This window comes from Lasioglossum baleicum, chromosome 3, assembly GCF_051020765.1.
Source record: "Lasioglossum baleicum chromosome 3, iyLasBale1, whole genome shotgun sequence".
Lineage (NCBI taxonomy): Eukaryota > Metazoa > Arthropoda > Insecta > Hymenoptera > Halictidae > Lasioglossum > Lasioglossum baleicum.
The window spans coordinates 659,717-679,149 of NC_134931.1; the positions used below are offsets into that span (position 1 = coordinate 659,717).

At 34.8% G+C, this 19,433-nt stretch overlaps 2 protein-coding genes and 1 pseudogene across 3 annotated transcripts; 2 read left to right on the plus strand and 1 right to left on the minus strand.

Moving 5' to 3' along the window:
* Window positions 1-1,763: 1,763 nt before the first annotated feature.
* LOC143207284 (THAP domain-containing protein 1 A-like) lies at window positions 1,764-4,961 on the minus strand (annotated as a pseudogene).
* A 571-nt stretch (window positions 4,962-5,532) lies between these two features.
* LOC143207277 (general transcription factor II-I repeat domain-containing protein 2-like) lies at window positions 5,533-8,401 on the plus strand. Of its 2 annotated transcripts, none has more exons than XM_076420539.1 (2): window positions 5,533-6,620; window positions 6,771-8,401. In XM_076420539.1, the coding sequence occupies exons 1-2, from the start codon at window positions 5,759-5,761 to the stop codon at window positions 7,721-7,723; spliced, it is 1,815 nt and encodes a 604-aa protein (XP_076276654.1). In that variant the 5' UTR covers window positions 5,533-5,758; the 3' UTR covers window positions 7,724-8,401. The 2 variants fall into 2 exon arrangements, with proteins under 2 accessions (XP_076276654.1, XP_076276655.1); XM_076420540.1 differs by having other exon boundaries at window positions 5,533-6,613; window positions 6,771-7,283.
* Window positions 8,402-15,837: 7,436 nt separating this feature from the next.
* Xpc (DNA repair protein complementing XP-C cells homolog) lies at window positions 15,838-19,396 on the plus strand. Its single transcript, XM_076420534.1, has 5 exons — window positions 15,838-17,662; window positions 17,737-17,942; window positions 18,008-18,272; window positions 18,377-18,545; window positions 18,625-19,396. The coding sequence occupies exons 1-5, from the start codon at window positions 15,986-15,988 to the stop codon at window positions 18,978-18,980; spliced, it is 2,673 nt and encodes an 890-aa protein (XP_076276649.1). The 5' UTR covers window positions 15,838-15,985; the 3' UTR covers window positions 18,981-19,396.
* The last annotated feature ends 37 nt before the right edge of the window (window positions 19,397-19,433 follow it).

Consider the following 19,433-nt stretch of genomic DNA (forward strand, 5'->3'; position numbering starts at 1 on the left):
GCTCGCTGGTGAAACTGAGAATAGCGGCAAGGACAGTGATATACATTGAGTATTTGTTTGCTTATTTTGGTGTGTGTGTGTATTTGTTTATTATATTTTATTGTATCATATTGTATTTGATTGTGTTATGTGACGCTCTGAGTGTTCAGTTCGTAGAGTTCATTAATAAATCTCACTCTTGGCGGACAGCTTCACTGGCAATAACTGAATAGTTCTTATTTGAACGCCCACGCCAGTCATCCTTTCCCGTAGCGTATATATCTAGCTGATAGGCTATATTGTCCTACAATTGTATTGTATATCACTGTATTATGTATAATATATTTATTATATTCACACAATATTTTTAGTTCTACAATTTGTGTCATCTTCCCAATACTAAACTTTTTAAGATATGCATTGATAAAGGTAGTTTCAAAACTTGCTATGTCCATTCCTTAAAAGTGTTAAAATAGATTATGATTTATTTTTAGGACATTTAGGATTTTACTGGAATGTAACTCAGTAGTACAGATTTCAACATTTTTTTCAACATACATATTATACATAATAAGCATACTTCATTTCACAACTGAAACTCCCACATGTTACAATTCATTTTATTTATAATAAAGAATGTTGATAATATCTAGAACGATTCATATGATTCATTTCATTAGGTAATAGGTTCGATATGCGGCAATAACCTAAAACTTCTAATATGTCATCTGTCATTGTTGCGTCCCCATCGCGCAAGCGCAACGTGTCTCCCATGCGCCTTACCACAGCCTACTCTAGTACTAGCCGTGCTGAACAACGTGGCAACACCGCTTTGTTTACAGATCGGGAGTCCCATTTTCAATACTGGGAGTCTTGTGCTTGGGATTATAATTAACGCTTTTTTCATAGAAAATTATGTTAAAATACATAGTTCGTTGTTGATTATGTTTAAACAATGTGTAAATATTCTAACTATGGTAAGTAGAAGTGATATTAAAGCATATTAGTATTTATAAATGCGGTATACATTTTGTGGACTCTCGGAATAGTTTGGTGTTGTGATACATAATATGTGAAATATTTCCAGTGGTTTTAAGAAAATAGAAGCATGAAGCAATGGGAAATCATCTTTGAACTAAAATGCAACATTTGAAAATGAATGAAGGAATATATAAGTCAATAGAAGCCTGAAATAGACGAAATTATTGTGACGAAGTCGAAGAGGTTAAGTGACTGCGTGTATACGTCAAAAAGGTTGGGTAAACCGTTACTGAAGAGAAAAGTTGTGCAGGTAATATATTATATTTATTATAATATCGTCTTATAAAGGATAATTTTATAATTGTTGTAAATTTCCTCACCACCCTAGGGGTATTACTGTGTGTATACACTAACATTAATAAAAATTCTTATTAATAATAAAAAAATATAAAAAGAAAATAAATAAACTAAGACAAATAAAAAACTCTGTTGATGCATTAACTAACACATATTAGAAAGAATAAGTTAAATATATCAAAATTAATGCTTTAAAAAAAGTTGAATTAAAAAAAAAATAATTGAAAATTTATGTTCTATTGTGTGTGAAAGTTTTTATTTTACGATGTTTAGAAATGGTATGTGCATTCATTTCTAATTGACTATTATTTATAGTTTTAACGTAATCATTTAGTAAAATATTTGAAAAAATTGATAATAATCTAAACAAAATACTGTGATAATCTTTACCACAAATGCATCTACCTAAAAATGCTAAATGGTATATATCTGATTGTATACTAATATATGTTAATTTACATAAAATATGTTTATGATTTTCAGATATTAGAAAATCTGATTCCAAATTATGAACATTTATTATGGCCTCCATTATTGCACACATGTGAGTAAAAACATTTATTACATCTTCTGTAGGAGTCGAAAGGCCACCCCTTTGTAAATGATCAAAATATACATTATTTACAGTTGTTCCTTTATCCTCCACAATTAATAATTTGCATATATCACAATTTAATTTTTTTGCAACAGAATGGGACCCATAACCGGATATATGAATCTTAATGGAATCATCAACAATACAAGTGGATAAATAACACTGTCCAACAAATTTCAACTTTTTTTGTGATTTCAATATACTGTTGGGTCCTTCTTATAGAGTTTTTTGCGCTGATTCCGAATCTGGTTTTAATTTTTTTCCTATACGTCCAGTTTTTGAAAATCATGGCTTTGAAAAAAAAACATATTTTTCAACTTTAAACAAATATTGTGATGTTATTATAAAAGATATTGAATTGTTGTTTACAGCAAACGATTCTGTAGACTTTCCCGAATACAGTGATATCCAATATTAATACATTATGATTGTTTAAACATGTTTAAACAATGATTAAAGACGGAGATGCACCACTTTTGCACCAATTTTTGCGGATATTTTCGAATTTATCTCAAAAAATAAGGGTCCAGCGAAAAATTGAACTATACCACGCGAAAGAGCAGACTTTTATCTTGAGAAACCCCCCTGTGAAGTTTGCATGGTCGACGTTTTTACCGAACCAGAAAGCAAAATATCTTCGCCCGACATGCGTTGACGCCAGTGGTGCTCTTCCACTAGCGCGGTCGTTCGTCGGGATACGGCGCGGCGCGCTGTGGTGAAACGGCGCGTGGCTATAAGCGCGCAATTATGTCAGCTTACTTAAATGTAATATTTTATTAAATGTGTTATACTATTGTTATTTATTATTTATTAGTATATTTATTCTGTATAAATTATTTTATGTATTTTTTAATGTTAGTCTCTCGTTTATAGTATATTTAATACAAAAAATACCTTTTGTAACAAAAAAATAATTTATTCACACACTACACTATTACACTATTTACAATGCTAATATATATGTGTACACTATTCAGATATAATACACTACTAAAATACATATATTATATACACAACAACTAAAATACTATAAATAACTATAAATGTTTTTTATGAAGTTTTATACGTAGCAATGCAGATTTGAAATGCTTGACACGACTGATTTCAACAAACACAAAGCCGAAACTGAACTCTGGCATCAGTTTTCTTAAGAACCAACACGATATTTTGAAATAAATGACGGTCTACGGACAACGGAATACATACAATGTAAGGAAAGTCTGCAATGCGCTGACTGAAAAATTTTATTTTCAGTAATTGTCGTCTTATCTATGTATTGTAATTATAGTGCCAATGAACACTCGAGATTCTTCCGAGTAAAATAAGTCCAAACACAATATAAACGGGACTATTTTTATTGACTTAAATACATAATTAAAATAGTTTGCTCCATATTAAATCGATATAGTGTATTATATCTGAATAGTGTACACATATATATTAGCATTGTAAATAGTGTAATAGTGTAGTGTGTGAATAAATTATTTTTTTGTTACAAAAGGTATTTTTTGTATTAAATATACTATAAACGAGAGACTAACATTAAAAAATACATAAAATAATTTATACAGAATAAATATACTAATAAATAATAAATAACAATAGTATAACACATTTAATAAAATATTACATTTAAGTAAGCTGACATAATTGCGCGCTTATAGCCACGCGCCGTTTCACCGCAGCGCGCCGCGCCGTATCCCGACGAACGACCGCGCTAGTGGAAGAGCACCACTGGCGTCAACGCATGTCGGGCGAAGATATTTTGCTTTCTGGTTCGGTAAAAACGTCGACCATGCAAACTTCACAGGGGGGTTTCTCAAGATAAAAGTCTGCTCTTTCGCGTGGTATAGTTCAATTTTTCGCTGGACCCTTATTTTTTGAGATAAATTCGAAAATATCCGCAAAAATTGGTGCAAAAGTGGTGCATCTACGTCTTTAATCATTGTTTAAACATGTTTAAACAATCATAATGTATTAATATTGGATATCACTGTATTCGGGAAAGTCTACAGAATCTTTTTCTGTAAACAACAATTCAATATCTTTTATAATAACATCGCAATATTTGTTTAAAGTTGAAAAATATGTCTTTTTTTAAAACTCCATTTTCTCAAAAACTGGACGTATAGGAAAAAAATTAAAACCAGATTCGGAATCAGCGCAAAAAACTCTATAAGAAGGACCCAACAGTATATTGAAATCAAATTTGGTGTTGGACAGTGTAATCAGTGTCAAAAATTTCTGAAAAACCGCTGACATCAACAGGAGCATCACGAAGATCGTTACCATCGTTGTCGTCGTTGCAAATTTGGAATTTATTTTTTATATCAGCAAAAGAAAACGAACTTGCCGATTTTGAAAACATACGTTTTAATCTAATCTTTTTTTCGGCATGAATTGCTTCATCATATGATACGTACCATTATTTTGATACTCCAATGGTTCGAAATTACAAGCTTTTCTTTATAATTGTTTATCAAATTTAAGAAACCACTAATTAGATCAGAATCAATAAACTCTCTAACTAAATTTTCATGGTTTTCAATTATTCTTTCCCTGCGCTCTATAGGATCTTTTCTTTGTGGTAGCACACGTTTTGATGGCGAATTGGAAAAAATGGAAGGTATTGCATTTTCCATAAGTCTTGGACATCTGAACAAAACATTCTCCAGTACACCGTTAGGAGATGGAATATTCTGAGTAGCTTTGGATATCAGTTTCTGCAAAATGCAGACTACAAACTGCAGAATATTTTGTTGGTGTCCAATTTTTACGGGGAATAGCAGCCATCCACTTTTTCCGCAATTGCTCATCTTTGGGGAATTTAAATATAGAAATATAATTATTTTCTTTAAGAGTAGTATCATAATTTCCCTTACAATTGGGGACACAACAACGCCGTGGCATTATTAACTAATAAAAAAGGTATAAAACTTTTGAAAAGAACTATGTAAAACAAATTTTCAGAGAACTCTGTATGTATATGATTTTGTAAAAATCTAGATGCTATACTATTAAAATGTTATTGAAATGCATTGAAAGAACAATAGATTGTATTAATTAAATGTGCTACACACAAAGATAAAGACCTAAAAAGTTAATAAAGAATACTTAGCTCCATTATTGCACGATGTGTACTACACAATGTGTACTACACACTGATGAGAACATTTGAAAACTACGCGGGAAACTGAGAGGCCGGTAGGGGAGATTGAGAGTCTGATTCAGTGGGTTGGGTTAGGTATATTGGTATATATATATCAATCGGACTCCCGCGTTGTTGCCATTTTTACCTTCAGCACGGCTAGTACTAGAGTAGGCTGTGGCCTTACTCGATCCCCGTCGCGCTTGCGCATATTGCTGGTCATCAGAGAAGGGGTACTGTATTCCCCTCGCGAGTCCCAAGGTCGGACTCGTCTGGCCACTCTGGTCCATTCCGATTCACGCATGATGCGCATACACTGTATAGTGTAGTATAGGAGTCCCTATGCATACACTATACAGTGTATGCGCATCATGCGTGAATCGGAATGCATGCACCCATATAGATATATACGTTACTATTTTGGACGCGCATGCGCGAAAAATCTTGCAGAATATCTCACCACTGCATTGCTAGGGGGTAGCACAATCCAGGTACACTGGAATCCCGGGCGTGAACACTCTTATCCATTATCTCCCCTCTGCTGTTAGATCAGAGAGTATGTTAGATTTTCTAACCTCGCACAAATATGTTGGAATTTATCGTTGTTTGAGTTATTTTGTTTTATTGTCATTATATTGATTATCGTGCTTGTTATTCTGTTATTCTTCTACTGTTACTGCTCCACTCTGCTTCACGCCATGCCAAAACGAAAACTTGACACAGAAAATCGACTGTTTAAAAAAAATTGGGAATCGGATTACTTTTTCGTTAATTGTGGCGGAAAAGCACAATGTTTAATTTGTAAGAAAAAGATTTCAGGGATGAAAAAAAGTAATATATCTCGCCACTATAATAGGTGTCATAATGGAATGTATAATGCATTATCTCCAGAATATCGAATAGAAATACTGAACAGTTTAAAACAGCTCCGCAACGACGAAGGCGATAACAATGATATAGAAGTTGATAGTGTATGTGCCACGGATACGATTCAACAACAAAGCGTCGCGGCTTCGTATGCTGTAGCATTAGAAATTGCACGTGCGAAAAAAAGTTTCTCCGACGGAGAACTTATTAAAAGATGTGCAATCGAAATGGCGAAAGCTTTCGGCAATAAAACGGCAATGGAAAGTTTTAAAAAGGTTTCATTGTCACGGCAAACCATTTCAAGACGAGTTAGTGAAATTAATGGGCATTTAGAAAACAAATTAAAAATATTATTAGACGAATGTCGTTATTTCTCGCTGTATCTCCACGAAACTACAGGTGTAACGGATGTAAGACAGTTATCAATTTTTGTAAGAATGATAAGCGATGATTTTTCCATCCACGAAGAGCTATTAGCGTTGGTTCCTTTGTATTCGACCACAAAGGGAATAGATGTTTTCAATGGTGTCTATCAGCAAGTAGAAAAATACGGAGGTTTCTCCAAGTGTTCTGCGATAATTAACAGAACGAAAGAAATGGCCAGTCAAGAAACTGGATTTCGGGAACTTTTATTAAAGCATGGAATAAACTGCCTAACTTTTCAGTGTATCATTCACCAGGAGGCAGTATGTGGTAAACGTTACCTCAGTCATTTATAATCTTTCAATGTCATTTGTTTTACATTGTTAATTTTCTATAAAATGTTCTGATTAATTTTATTTTACAAATGATCGAGTTTCTTCTAAAGAATTCGCTGTTTTCAACCTCAATCTTTAATTTCAGGTACAGTGTTAGCGCTGAGCTTTACAATGAACATTGTAAACAGAATTTTAAATTTAATTAGAGGCGGCAACACGACTGACTTACACAAGAAATTTAAAACATTTCTAGAAGATGTGAACTCTATGTATGGAGATTCATGTTTAGACGATGAAGTACGTTGGCTAAGCGACGGAGATATTTTGAAACGATTTTTTCATTTGAGAGACGATATAGCAGAATTTTTACAAAGCGAAGTGAAAGCGGATGTTACGGATGTACAAGAGAAATTTGAAGATATTGAATTTTTAAGCGAACTGGCATTTTTAACCGATATTACGTGTCATCTTAATAAATTGAATTCAAGTTTACAAAAACAGAATCAAACTATTTCCGATTTGGTCGGCTATGTGAAAGAATTTCAAAATCATCTCCGATTATTTATCAACGAAATGGAAACAAATCGGTTACATAGTTTTCCGTCTTGCGAAGAAATTGCTCGACAATATTCAACTGCAAATTTTTCGGTATTTCGAACATCACTGATAGTGATTCAAGAACAATTTCAAAGACATTTCCATGATTTTGACTTACTGAGTAATGACCTGGAAATTTTTAATAATCCAAAAGGATGCGAAATAATAAACCAAGGAACAGCATATCAACTAGAACTTTGTGATTTACAATCGGATTTGTTCTTACTTGGTCGACACGAATGTGGACTTGAATTTTTTAAATTATTATCAAAGGAAAAATATCCAAAACTTACAGATTTCAGTTTGAGACTCTACTCTATGCTCGGATCGACATATAAATGCGGAAGTAGCTTTTCCATCATGAAACACGTCAAATCCACATGTCGTAATGCGTTAACGAACGAATCGTTATGTTCTTTGCTGCGAATAGCAACAAGTACTATTCCCGTAGATACAGCGTCACTTACTACCGATATGTCCCGTCCGCAATTATCGCATTAATAAATAATTATCAAACCGCATCAGTATCTTAATTAGTAGTCAGATGTCACCTAAAAATATGATACCTACATTTAAACTTTTAAAGGACCGGGGTGGCCACTATAGTAGCCAGGGACAGTTAAGAATTTTGCGCGAGTAATGAAGCTTTATTAAGATATGATTTATAAAAAAAAGAAATTCGTCGATTAGAAACGATGAACGTACGAGTGAATATTTACAATGTGTCCAAAATTATTTAACAAAATTTACAGTTAATTACAATGTTGTCGGTGAGACAGAAAACTACGTTATCGACGGCGGTTACACTCACGTTAAATATTCAATGAAATTGTTATTCGCTATTATCATCGACGAGATATAAGGATAGACCTATCACCAAATGTATTTTTGTGGCCATCTTTGCTGAGGCCACATGGCCTCTTTTTCTTGTCATTTCCTGTGTTACCAACTCAGTTTTGGAGCCCCAGGCAGGATCTCGTCGGGGCTGTAATGAATATCCAATATTTTTCATTTTGCATGAATAAATTATCTTTATTGTACAATGCAGACACAGAGGATTCTCCAGTATACACGCACCAATTTTTTTAGCCCTCGAATAACAATTTCAAGGAACGTAGGGGCAATAGTAGGCTATGGTGGGGGTATGGTTTAGTACAGTTTAGTACCACAGTACCACGGTCTGGCATGGTCTGGCATCACTGAATTGTGGTCACAGAGAGTATATGAGAGTGCTCACGCCCGGGTTTTGGCCGTGCCCATATAGTGCTGCCCCCTAGTCTAGTACTTAGCCTGGATCAGCTCCTACATCATCTTTAGCATGGACAAGATCCTACATCATCTTTAGCATGGACAAGATCCTACATCATCTTTAGCCTAGAACAGATCCTACATCATCTTTAGCCTGGATCAGATCCTACATCATCTTTAGCCTGGATCAGATCCTACATCATCTTTAGCCTAGAACAGATCCTACATCATCTTTAGCCTGGATCAGATCCTACATCATCTTTAGACTGGATCAGATCGTACATCATCATTGGCCAGGATTAGGACATACAGTTTATATTGTTTTATATCAAATATGTAACTAATATACAAATCTCTAATAATATAAATTATATTCATAGAAGTATTTTAATTTTTCCCGAGCCTTTGTTGCAAACTCTAGTTTTAAAAAATAGAAAAGCCGGAAGATTTCGAAGAAACACAGATTTTATATCGAAGTTTAAAAGCCACCATCTTGGAAATTAATTTAATGATGAAATACTTACTGTCATCAATACTGTCTCCAATTTTTTTCATATTTTTAGGCACAGTTATTATTAATTAAACCAAATTGAAAACCAATTTTTTCTACGAAAATTTAGAAGAATAACTTTAGGGTTACCCTGAAATTTTCAGAATATGTTTAATTGACACAAATCTATAAAACGTATTTTTTAAATTTTAAGTATACAGGGTGATTCACGCAATTGTTACAAGTCATAACTCGGTTATTATTGCATTTACAAAAAAATGCAAAAGGAGAAAGATAAATGGTTCGAAGAAAACTACATCTGTAGGTCTTTAACTTTTTTTAGATGCAGCAGTGCATGTGCAATTAACAATTGCATCATTTCTTTATATAGAAATGCATATTGTTTTTTACACAGATCGATTCTTCTGTTCATTCTACGTAAAAAATGATTGGGGTACACATGGCAAAAAATTATTAGATCTCGAGATATTTTCAAAAAATGTCTTTATTGAAGAAGATGCTCAAACGCTTCTCCATTACATTCTAATATTCTATATTAGTTATTTTGTTTTCTGGTTCGAAAAAAACGTCGACGTTACAAACTTGAAAGGGTGGTTTCTCAAGATAAAAGTCTGCTCTATCGCGTGGTATAGTTCGATTTTCCGCTGGACCCTAATTTTTTAAGATAAATTGAAAAATATCCTCAAAAATTGGTGCAAAAGTAGTGTCTCTCCGTCTTTAATCATTGTTTAAACATGTTTAAACAATCATAATGTATTAATATGGATATCACTGTATTCGGGAAAGTCTACAGAATCTTTTGCTGTAAAGAACAATTCAATATCTTTTATAATAACCACAATATTTGTTTAAAGTTGAAAAATATGTTTTTTTTCAAAGCCATGTTTTTCAAAAACTGTGCGTATAGGAGAAAAATTAAGGACAGATTCGGAATCAGCGCAAAAAACTCTATAAGAAGGACCCAACAGTATATTGAAAACAAATTTGGTGTTGGACAGTGTAATCGGTTCTCCAGAACCGTTAGGCCTGTTGCACAGTCGAGCGCAATTTTCCGGTCTCAAATACGTTCTAAAATTCTAAAAAAAATGTTACATATTTTGGATCCTAAGACGCATTTTATAGAATTTTTTCAGATTTTTTGGTTGCAAACTGTAGTCGTAAACAATGAAAAACCCCCAAAAATCGGAAAAATGCAGATTTCTAGAAAATATGAAAACATGCTATTCTACTGTTTGGTTCCTTGATAAAGTACTACAGCAGGCAGTGTCGACAAGTTTTTTCAGATTTTTTTTATTGTGGGACATCATTGTCAAAATTTTTTCGACGTTTCTGCTGTGAGGACGAAAGTTATACTTACTGATTTTACCGCGGGTGTATATTAAGTAATTTTTAACGTTATTACATTTTACATTATTATTACATGTTATTATACATTACAAAACGCAATTGTTTGACCTAAGAAATGCGATTTAATAGAAAGAAGAATTGTGTTCTGTGCGATATATGTACATACTGTGACTCGCAAAAATTTTCGGACGCTCTAAAAATGATAACTTCTTTAATATTGTACTATACGATTTGAACTTTTTGGGAAGCTAGAACAATTAGTTTAGTACAGGATGTGAAAATAATTTTTTCAAAAATAGCAACTGATCGGAATTGTAGAAAAAATGAGAGACACTTGGGGAAACTAAAACACCTGGCAGAAGACTGTGAAGGGGTAGAAAAAATTAACATAAGTATAGAAAAGATAGTACAGGAGAAAAGAGTGGGAGAAATTGTAGAATGGGTTAGGAGTATAGAGAAAAAAGGAAAGAATTAATCACAAGAGATAATCAAGAGAGAGGCGGGATTAGCGGGGAGACATTGGGATTGGGATAGATCAACATAGACAATAAGGTATTTGATGTGGCATGCGATATGGATGGATGGGTGGAGGAACGGATGAATGGATAAATAGAGGGATGAATGGCTTCGAGAATTATAATCCAAGTCCAATTTCTGGGCCACGAGGCTGAAATAAATAAATAAATACGTATTTACTTACTTACTAAAAGTTGCATTTTACAACATCTTTATATGGGCCTACATTGAAAATTTAAAAAATACGTTTTATAGATATGTGTCAATTAAACATATTCTGAAAATTTCGTCAAAATCGGTCAACGTTGCAATAAGCTACAAACGTTTTAATATAAAATAATAATTCTTAAAAAATATTGTGTTATTTTACATCGATATACCCGACCCGACCCGTATCATGTTACAATGTTTCACTCCACTCCGCGGCAACCGAAGCCCTCGAGCTTCACTTCCCTTTTTTCCGTTCGTCATCATAGAATAGTGTTTCCTGAAAATAATGTCTCTGGCCAGACTCGAGTTTTCGACATTTATAGCAAGCTTGCTATAATCGTATTTTATTTGTCAAAATTTAGTTTTTCATTTAAAATATTTTGTTGTTAAAACTCATTAATAGTTTTAAATAGTACTTGAAATATTTAAAATGATACTGAAATATTGGAATATTACAATTTGGAATGAAGGTTCTAGCCGGACGAGGTAGTCCTTCGAATTATTAAAACAGCCGTTGCGCCATTCAATTTTCGGTCAATTTTTCCTATTTACTTGCATTAATTTAATCATATAACTGCATTTAATTGAAATTGATATTTGAGATTTTTTCCCGATTTTTTGGTTCAAAATGTTAATTACACAAACTGAAAAACACGCAAAAATTAGACAAATGCAGATTTTTTAGAGAAACTGAAAAATAGCATTGATCATATTTTTAGACTAGCAACATACCAGAACTTTTTTAACGACAGCGCGTAAACGACAAAGAGGGACTTTTCAATGACTCCAAGAAAAATGAAAAACTTAATGACTCCGAGAAAAATAAAGAACTTAATGACTCTGAAGAAAATGAAAAATTGAATGACTCCAAGAAAAATGGAAACTTCAATGACTCTATGAAAAAACTTGACGACACTGAAGAAAATGAAAAATTTAATAACTCCAAGAAAAATGGAAAACTTAATGACTTCGAAAAAAATAAAGAACTTACTGACTCTGAGGAAAATGAAAAATTTAATAACTCCCAGTTAACAAGCAGTCTTCAATGCCTCTTAAAAATGCAATTAATCATGTAGGGATTGATCAGGTGTTTCTCGCTATATTAAAAAATATTTACAAATCCTTTGACAAATTCTGCTTTGTGGCGTCAGGATACTGCTTTCCATCACAGTTTGTATAGTATACATATATTATTTCTCCTCTTTGTTTCTAGATAAAATTTTATTATGATCCTCCATTAGTTTAACGCCCCGTTCAGCGGTATCATTGACCACCTTCAGTCCATGTTTCAGTCAGACTACTTATTATTCATAATAACTTCTTTTTCCGATATTAGAACTATTCTTACCACGTTTTTATTAGCTCGCTTTCTTGTTCTTTTGTAGATTGGAGCGTATTAATGAATTTATTTATATGTAATATCTCTGGCAGTTATGTATATATGAAAAAACTCTTCAAACAAAAGTTGTAGTATATAAGGAGGTGGATATAGTATCAAAGGAAAAAAATTTTTTCAAAGTCATTATTTAAAGTTTTCAAGGTCACGGATGTTTTTTCTATCAACAACTGTTTATGCTATATATGGATTCTTAAAGAGAAAAAAGACAAATTCAACGATATATCATAACGTCTATTTATGTCAAGATTTAAAAAATTCCCATTTTCCATTAAAAACTCATTTTCCCATTATTCAAACGGCCCCAAAATTTTTCCAGACCATTTTCTCAACATTTGTCACAATTCTGGTTTACGGGACCAAAAAAATTTCATGGTCGAAAAATAAGGTCCACCCTAATGTTGCATATACGTAAATTACGAGAAGCAGTAAAGAGTGCTTAACGTCGAAGAAGAAAATCCGGGTAACTAAAACTTAATATGTACTACATTCCACGTTATTAGAATAATTGTAGTTTAATTATGATACATTTTATATCAACATTTTTTATTTACACCTGCTAGAAACGCCACTGTCTCGGAAGGAAATGGACATTCGAGAGAAGCAATGAAATTAGAGCATCATTGCGAAAAAAGATGAGTTTGCAATAACCTCAATATACATTTTATGAAATTCTATTATAATTATAGTTATGACTGTATTTTTTAATAAATAAACTTGTGTATGCTAGTATAAAATCAATTTATATATATTATACAATTTATTTTATTATTTGTTTGACAACTAATAAATCTACAAATTGTTTCATAAACTAAAAAATACTTCCTGCATTTTCGTATTCTCCAATCAGTCCAAATAAATACCATCAACCTGTTCTCGATCATATACCAATTTTTATTAATGCAATTATGACAGTAACAAAACGTTTCTATTTAAAATGAATACATATTTTGAACATAGTTTTAACATTTTTAATTTTTTGGAAGGTTAAAAAATGTAATTAAAAAAGTAATGAAAAATAAAAATAAAAAAAAAATCCTCGCTGCACGGGGACCCGAAGGCTAGCTCCAGATTGCGATTCATACGCTCGACGGCTCGACAGTCGAATTTCAGTTTCGTTTCCGTAAGCTGTAAAGCAATACAACATGGCAACATGGCAAGTGCTAAAAATAGATTGTGGCTGGCATAAGCGCACAAGCAGCGCACACGGATATAGTAAAGGTACGCTGGCGAGTGTAGCGCGCGGGCGCGTTGCTAACACGATACAGTGTTTTCTGCACCGACGAAATGCCGTCGGTGGCCTCTGGTGGCCTCCTGTTTCTCACTCCAGTCAGAATATATCCTAGAGGGCGTAAGAGAAATATTCGAGCGACACAGATTGTCACAGATGTCGTCAGATGTGCTAACAGTAAAGTGGGTTCTGTTTGTTGCTAAAGATGATGTAGGTTCTGTTCCATGCTAAAGATGATGTAGGAGCTGTTCCAGGCTAAACATGATGTGGAGACAAAAGCGGCACGGCCAAAACCCGGGCGTGAGCACTCTCATATACTCTCTGGTGGTCAATTGTGGTTGCATGTTTATGCTTTTTGTAGCTGTGTTTAGCTCCTTGAATTGATCTGAAATTCTGCGAAATGAGAGTTCAATTCATGAAGTAAGAGTAAGGAGACCTATCTCGATAGCGTATAGAAGAAAAAAGTGGCGACAAAACTTGTTCCCGTATTGGGGAGGTACACCAAATGGAATGGTATGAACAGAGAATGTCAGTGTCAAAAACGTGTCAAACGATGAAACGGAAAGGTTAGAAATACATGGTTATGTAATGACCGGTGAAGAACTAAGGCTTTAGACCAGGTTAGGTCCATAAGCTGGTAATTATGATACAAAACTTATTAAATACATTCTATCCTTACGAACTAGGTTAACAGTACAAAAATAAAGATATAAAATACAATATTAATGGTAGTATTGGGTTAATAGAAAATACACAGTGATAACAATAACATTATATACAATAGTATTAATAGAGGTTAAAATCTTACAGCTAAAGTTTCTTTGGCAAAGTTATTGCACGTTAATTAATGCGTCGTCTAGTACTAATGAATGATACGTTAAAATTATGTGCTTCTATGTATAGGATTCTAATGGCAAGCTCTGACTTAAATAAAATTGACATTTATTTTGGTTAGGAAGTAGCTAATTGATTTAAGTGCACTTGTGTCTAGATCTTTCACAAATGAATCAATGTGATATGGACCTCTCCATCCTTATATTTCTAATTTCCTGTGAAAGGATTATCTTTCTTCTGTGTACTTTGGGCAATCCTATAGGATATGGTTAAGATCTTGCTCTTCATGTCCTCACTAACATTTTTTTCTATAAGTAATACCTAATCTATTGAGCGATGAGGCGAGGTTGTAGTGATTTGTCCTGTATCGACAAACCCATGATGTTGTGAAGCGTTATATATATAAATTACAAAATTCCATTCAAAAGAAATAAATTATATTCTATAAACAAATTACTTTTACATTAATTAAAGTTAATATAATTAAATATATTACAGAGAGAAGAACACACACACTGTACCAGAGAATAATTTACATATCTATACGGACATATAGATATAATTTTGTATTCAACAAATTTGAAATCAATATGAATACATGTATGTATATTGCTGTAGGGAAAAAGAAGCAACAATATTAAAGGATGCTATACATGTAATATTTATACATAATATAAATAGTTGTAAAAGAAACAAATCCTATTATGTGTAAAAACTTATTGTACTTTTAATTACATCATAAGAAAACTACTTTATTACAACTACTTTTAATTATATTATAAGATACCATCTCTTTATTTTACAAAAATAATAAGATTTTGAAAATCTTTTTAAAAAATTTATAACATTCTTTTTCTTCAAATTTTGCGTATTTGCACGTCCTGTCACAACATAACCATATATTTCTAACCTTTCCGTTTCATCGTTTGACACGTTTTTGACACTGACATTCTCTGTTCATGCCATTCCATTTGGCGTACCTCCCCAATACGGGAACAAGTTTTGTCGCCACTTCCAAACTGTACAGATAGATCTCCTTACTCTTACTTCATGGTTCAATTCAATAGCACATGACAGTCAATGACAGTATACAAACCATAGACATATAGAGATAGACTGCGCGGCCTGAACGAAGCGCTGAAGCCCACAATGGCGGCGTGCGAGAGAGAGAGAGCATTAGCCGGGGTCCATAGCGCTCTCTTTCTAATTGATGTGTCGACACATGATATAGAAAGAGAGCGCTATGGACCCCGGCTAATGCTCTCTCTCTCACTCTTTGTACCGCGCGCCGCCATTGTGGGCTTCAACTCGCCCATAAGACGGCGCAGTCTATCTCTATATGTCTATGATACAAACCAATACAAACAGAGGAACGTGTTGATGTAATATGATGCAAGTGGATGCAAGGCGGTAAAATGCTAACTGAGCAGAGCGGATAAAAGAATTTCCAAAGTTCGAAGAGTTTTTGAAATGAGTGGCCTGTCGGAAGATGACAGTTCTGATAGTAGCAACGAGTTTCTGGTGGATCCGGAGGAGATTAATCTGAATTCTAGCTTTTTTCGGAATGGACAACCGAACAAAAATTCTGGCGCGCCGGAAAACGATACAGACGACGAGACCTCAGAGGACGAGGATCTCGAGGACGTCAATCGATCCAACATCGAACTGTTCACCGAAGTTCTGAAAAATCTAGAAAGTACTCGGAAGCTCGAATTCAACGATGACGATATTAAAAAGGAACAAACAGTCTCCGACTCTTTGCAACAAAAGAAAAAAGGGAAAGTACAGGTAACGAACGAGCTAAACACTGCATCGCCCAATGAGATCTCTGAACTTTTGTTGCGGGGAGAGACTGCCGTGGATTCTCCTGCTAGAAAGAAGCTGAAACAAGAGTCCGTAACGGAAGAGAACGATGCAGAAGATGCGGAAGACACTCCGGAATACACTATCCCGAAGGACGGGGTTAAGATCACTCTGCCTGGCACTAGTATCATGCTAAAGAGAAAGAATAAAGGTGGCGAGGATTTGAAAACAATTCTACGAAGACGATTGCGAACTACCCAGGTATACATAGAGAAAGTAGGCTTACTCTGCTGGCTAGCTTACGGATTCTATATGAACAAACAGGCGAACGAGCCCGAGCTGATGTCAGCTGTACTGTCTTTAATGTCGTCCGACAAGTACCCGAAGAATAGAATCGACCTTACGTATCTGGAGAGATTCACGAAATGGTTTAAACGTTTATTCGTATTTGAAGAAGTTGCGAGCAGTGATAATAAATGTATCAACAAAGAGAGTCTGTTGAAGGTACTGCGGGAGAAGAAGATCTCCGATTACAGGGAGTTGGTAGTGCTCTATGTCGCTATATTAAGAGCATTAGGCTTGCACTGTCGATTAGTTATATCTCTTTGTCCGCCGCATAGGGTGTTCAGCGACGATCCGATATTCAAAATTGATTCAAAGGAACGACAGGAAAAGCCTAAGAGTAAGCCGAGTAAAGCTAAGGAGAAAAATAGCTCAAAGTCACGCAAGAAGAAGACACCTGAGGTGACAAAAGTAATTCTGAACAGTCCAGAGGCACAGAAGACTGCAAATATGGAAGCAAAGAAAAGGGCAGCAGAGGTTCTGCAGTCGAAATTGCAAAGCAAAAGGAAGAAAGGGAAATCGGATGCTACAAAAGAGTCTAAAACTGCGAAAGAGGAAGAGTCGACAGCTACGAAAAGCGAGACTAAAACAACAAAGGAAGAGAAAAACATGGCCAATCTGAGGCAGCTAAGATCCAGAAAACTCAATGTTTCGCCCGACGACGATAAATCCAAGAAGCCTGCAGACTTGAGCTCAAAGAGCAACAGTACAAAGTCGAAATATTACATAGAAGAAGACTCCATGGACTCCGAGGCAGAATTTCAACCAAAACCGGAAGCTGTAGTAAAAAGGAAATCAACCGATGACAGTAAAAAGGAACAAAGTTCTAAGAGTAGCAAGAAAAGCAATAAAAAGTTGTTATCCAGTGATAGCGAGAGCGAGGATCCAAATAAGAAAAAGAACTCGCACTATCTCTGGGCCGAAGTGTACCTAGAATCGGAAGAGAGCTGGATTTCTGCGAGCGTGATGGAAGAGAAGATCCATTGCGTAACAGAAATATACGTGAGGGATTTGAGGAATAATTTACCTTGTTTCTGAAGTTTCTGTATGCTAACAATCCTTGTTTTCTATTACAGAAAAAAGCGAAGAAACCTGTCCTGTATGTAGTAGCATGGAACTCCATTGGTTCGATAAAGGATGTGACCAGGCGCTACTGTCCCCATTGGCTAACAGTCACACGCAAGCAAAGAATCGACGAGAAGTGGTGGACTGAAGCATTGACTCCTTGGAAGGAAAAGGACTCTGCCATATGTAGAGCCGAAGACCAGATGCTTCTAGACAAGTATGTTTCCCATAACTTCTCTCTGGAGTACTTTGTTCTATTGTAAAATGAACTTTGCGTTACAGAGAACTAGAGCAGCCATTGCCTAAAACCATCGGTGAATGCAAAGGACATCCACTGTACGTTATTGCAAGGCATCTACTGAAATTCGAGGCATTGTACCCTCCAGACTGTGTACCATTGGGACATACTTCTACCAGCGAAGCCATCTACTCTCGCCACTGTGTGCACACCCTTTGCTCAAGGGAAACTTGGCTGAAGAAAGCTCGAGTTGTAAAACCCAAACAGGATCCGTACAAGATAGTCAAAGCACGTCCAAAGTATGACAAGGTAGTTGGCGTTATACGACTGACGTTATATGATGAATGCCGGGTCTGAAGGGTTAAACGAAACGTATGAAGTAAATAATATATAAAGTTTTTTTGTTTGAATAGTTGTCTGGAATGAAGATCAAAGATTCAGCTCTGGAGTTGTTTGGGGAGTGGCAGACTATGGACTACGAACCTCCGGAAGCCAAGAACGGCATCGTGCCAAGGAATGAATATGGAAATGTGGATCTGTTCAAACAGTGTATGCTTCCGAAAGGCACTGTTCATATTAATCGTAAGTTCTTGATTTTTCTCTGCAATCATCCTAGCAGGCGTGGAGTTGAAACTTGGGCTAAAAGAATCTTTGTTAACAGTTCCAGGACTGAACCGGATCGCCAGGAAGTTGAATATCGACTGTGCATCGGCTGTCGTTGGTTTCAACTTTGGATGCATGGGTGCAGTGCCTGCGCTTGAAGGATTTGTCGTTTGCGAAGAGTATGAGGACACTTTGAGAGAAGCGTGGGAGTCGGAACAGGTTGAAGCCCGCAAACGGGCTAAAGAGAAACGCGACAAGAGGGTTTACGGTAATTGGAGGAAACTGATCCGAGGTTTGCTCATTAGGGAACGACTGGCAGCTAAATACGATTTCTCGCAAGAAGTGGAATCAACGACACCTAACAAACGGGCGAAACACAAAAAGGCTGATACGAAAAAGGCTAAAGTGTCCTAAGTATCAAGTAAATGTAAAAAAAGTATTTCTGAGAACATACTGAGCATATAGGCAATGTGTTAGGATGATTATTACTGGTTGCAGGGCTACTTGTAATGTATACGAAATTATATAAAATTGTGCTAACATTTGTTCTATTCGATCGAGTGTGTACAACATACAAAGATTGTGTGCGGATTGTTAAATTATTTGAAAATGTATGATTGTGTAAGAAATTTTCTTCAATTTACTATCAGTATTATTTACTTCTAAAAATGAAAAACACGATTGATATTATTTCATTATCGCATCCAAAGAAGTGCGATATTTTGTTCATACTTATAAATATTTCAATTAGATGCTCGAACATTGTATATAAACAACGATTTTTGTACAATTATAGAAATAAAGTAATATACATACTTGCAAAACCGTTATGTGCATAGTTTTGAATTCAACAACTTCGATACGCAA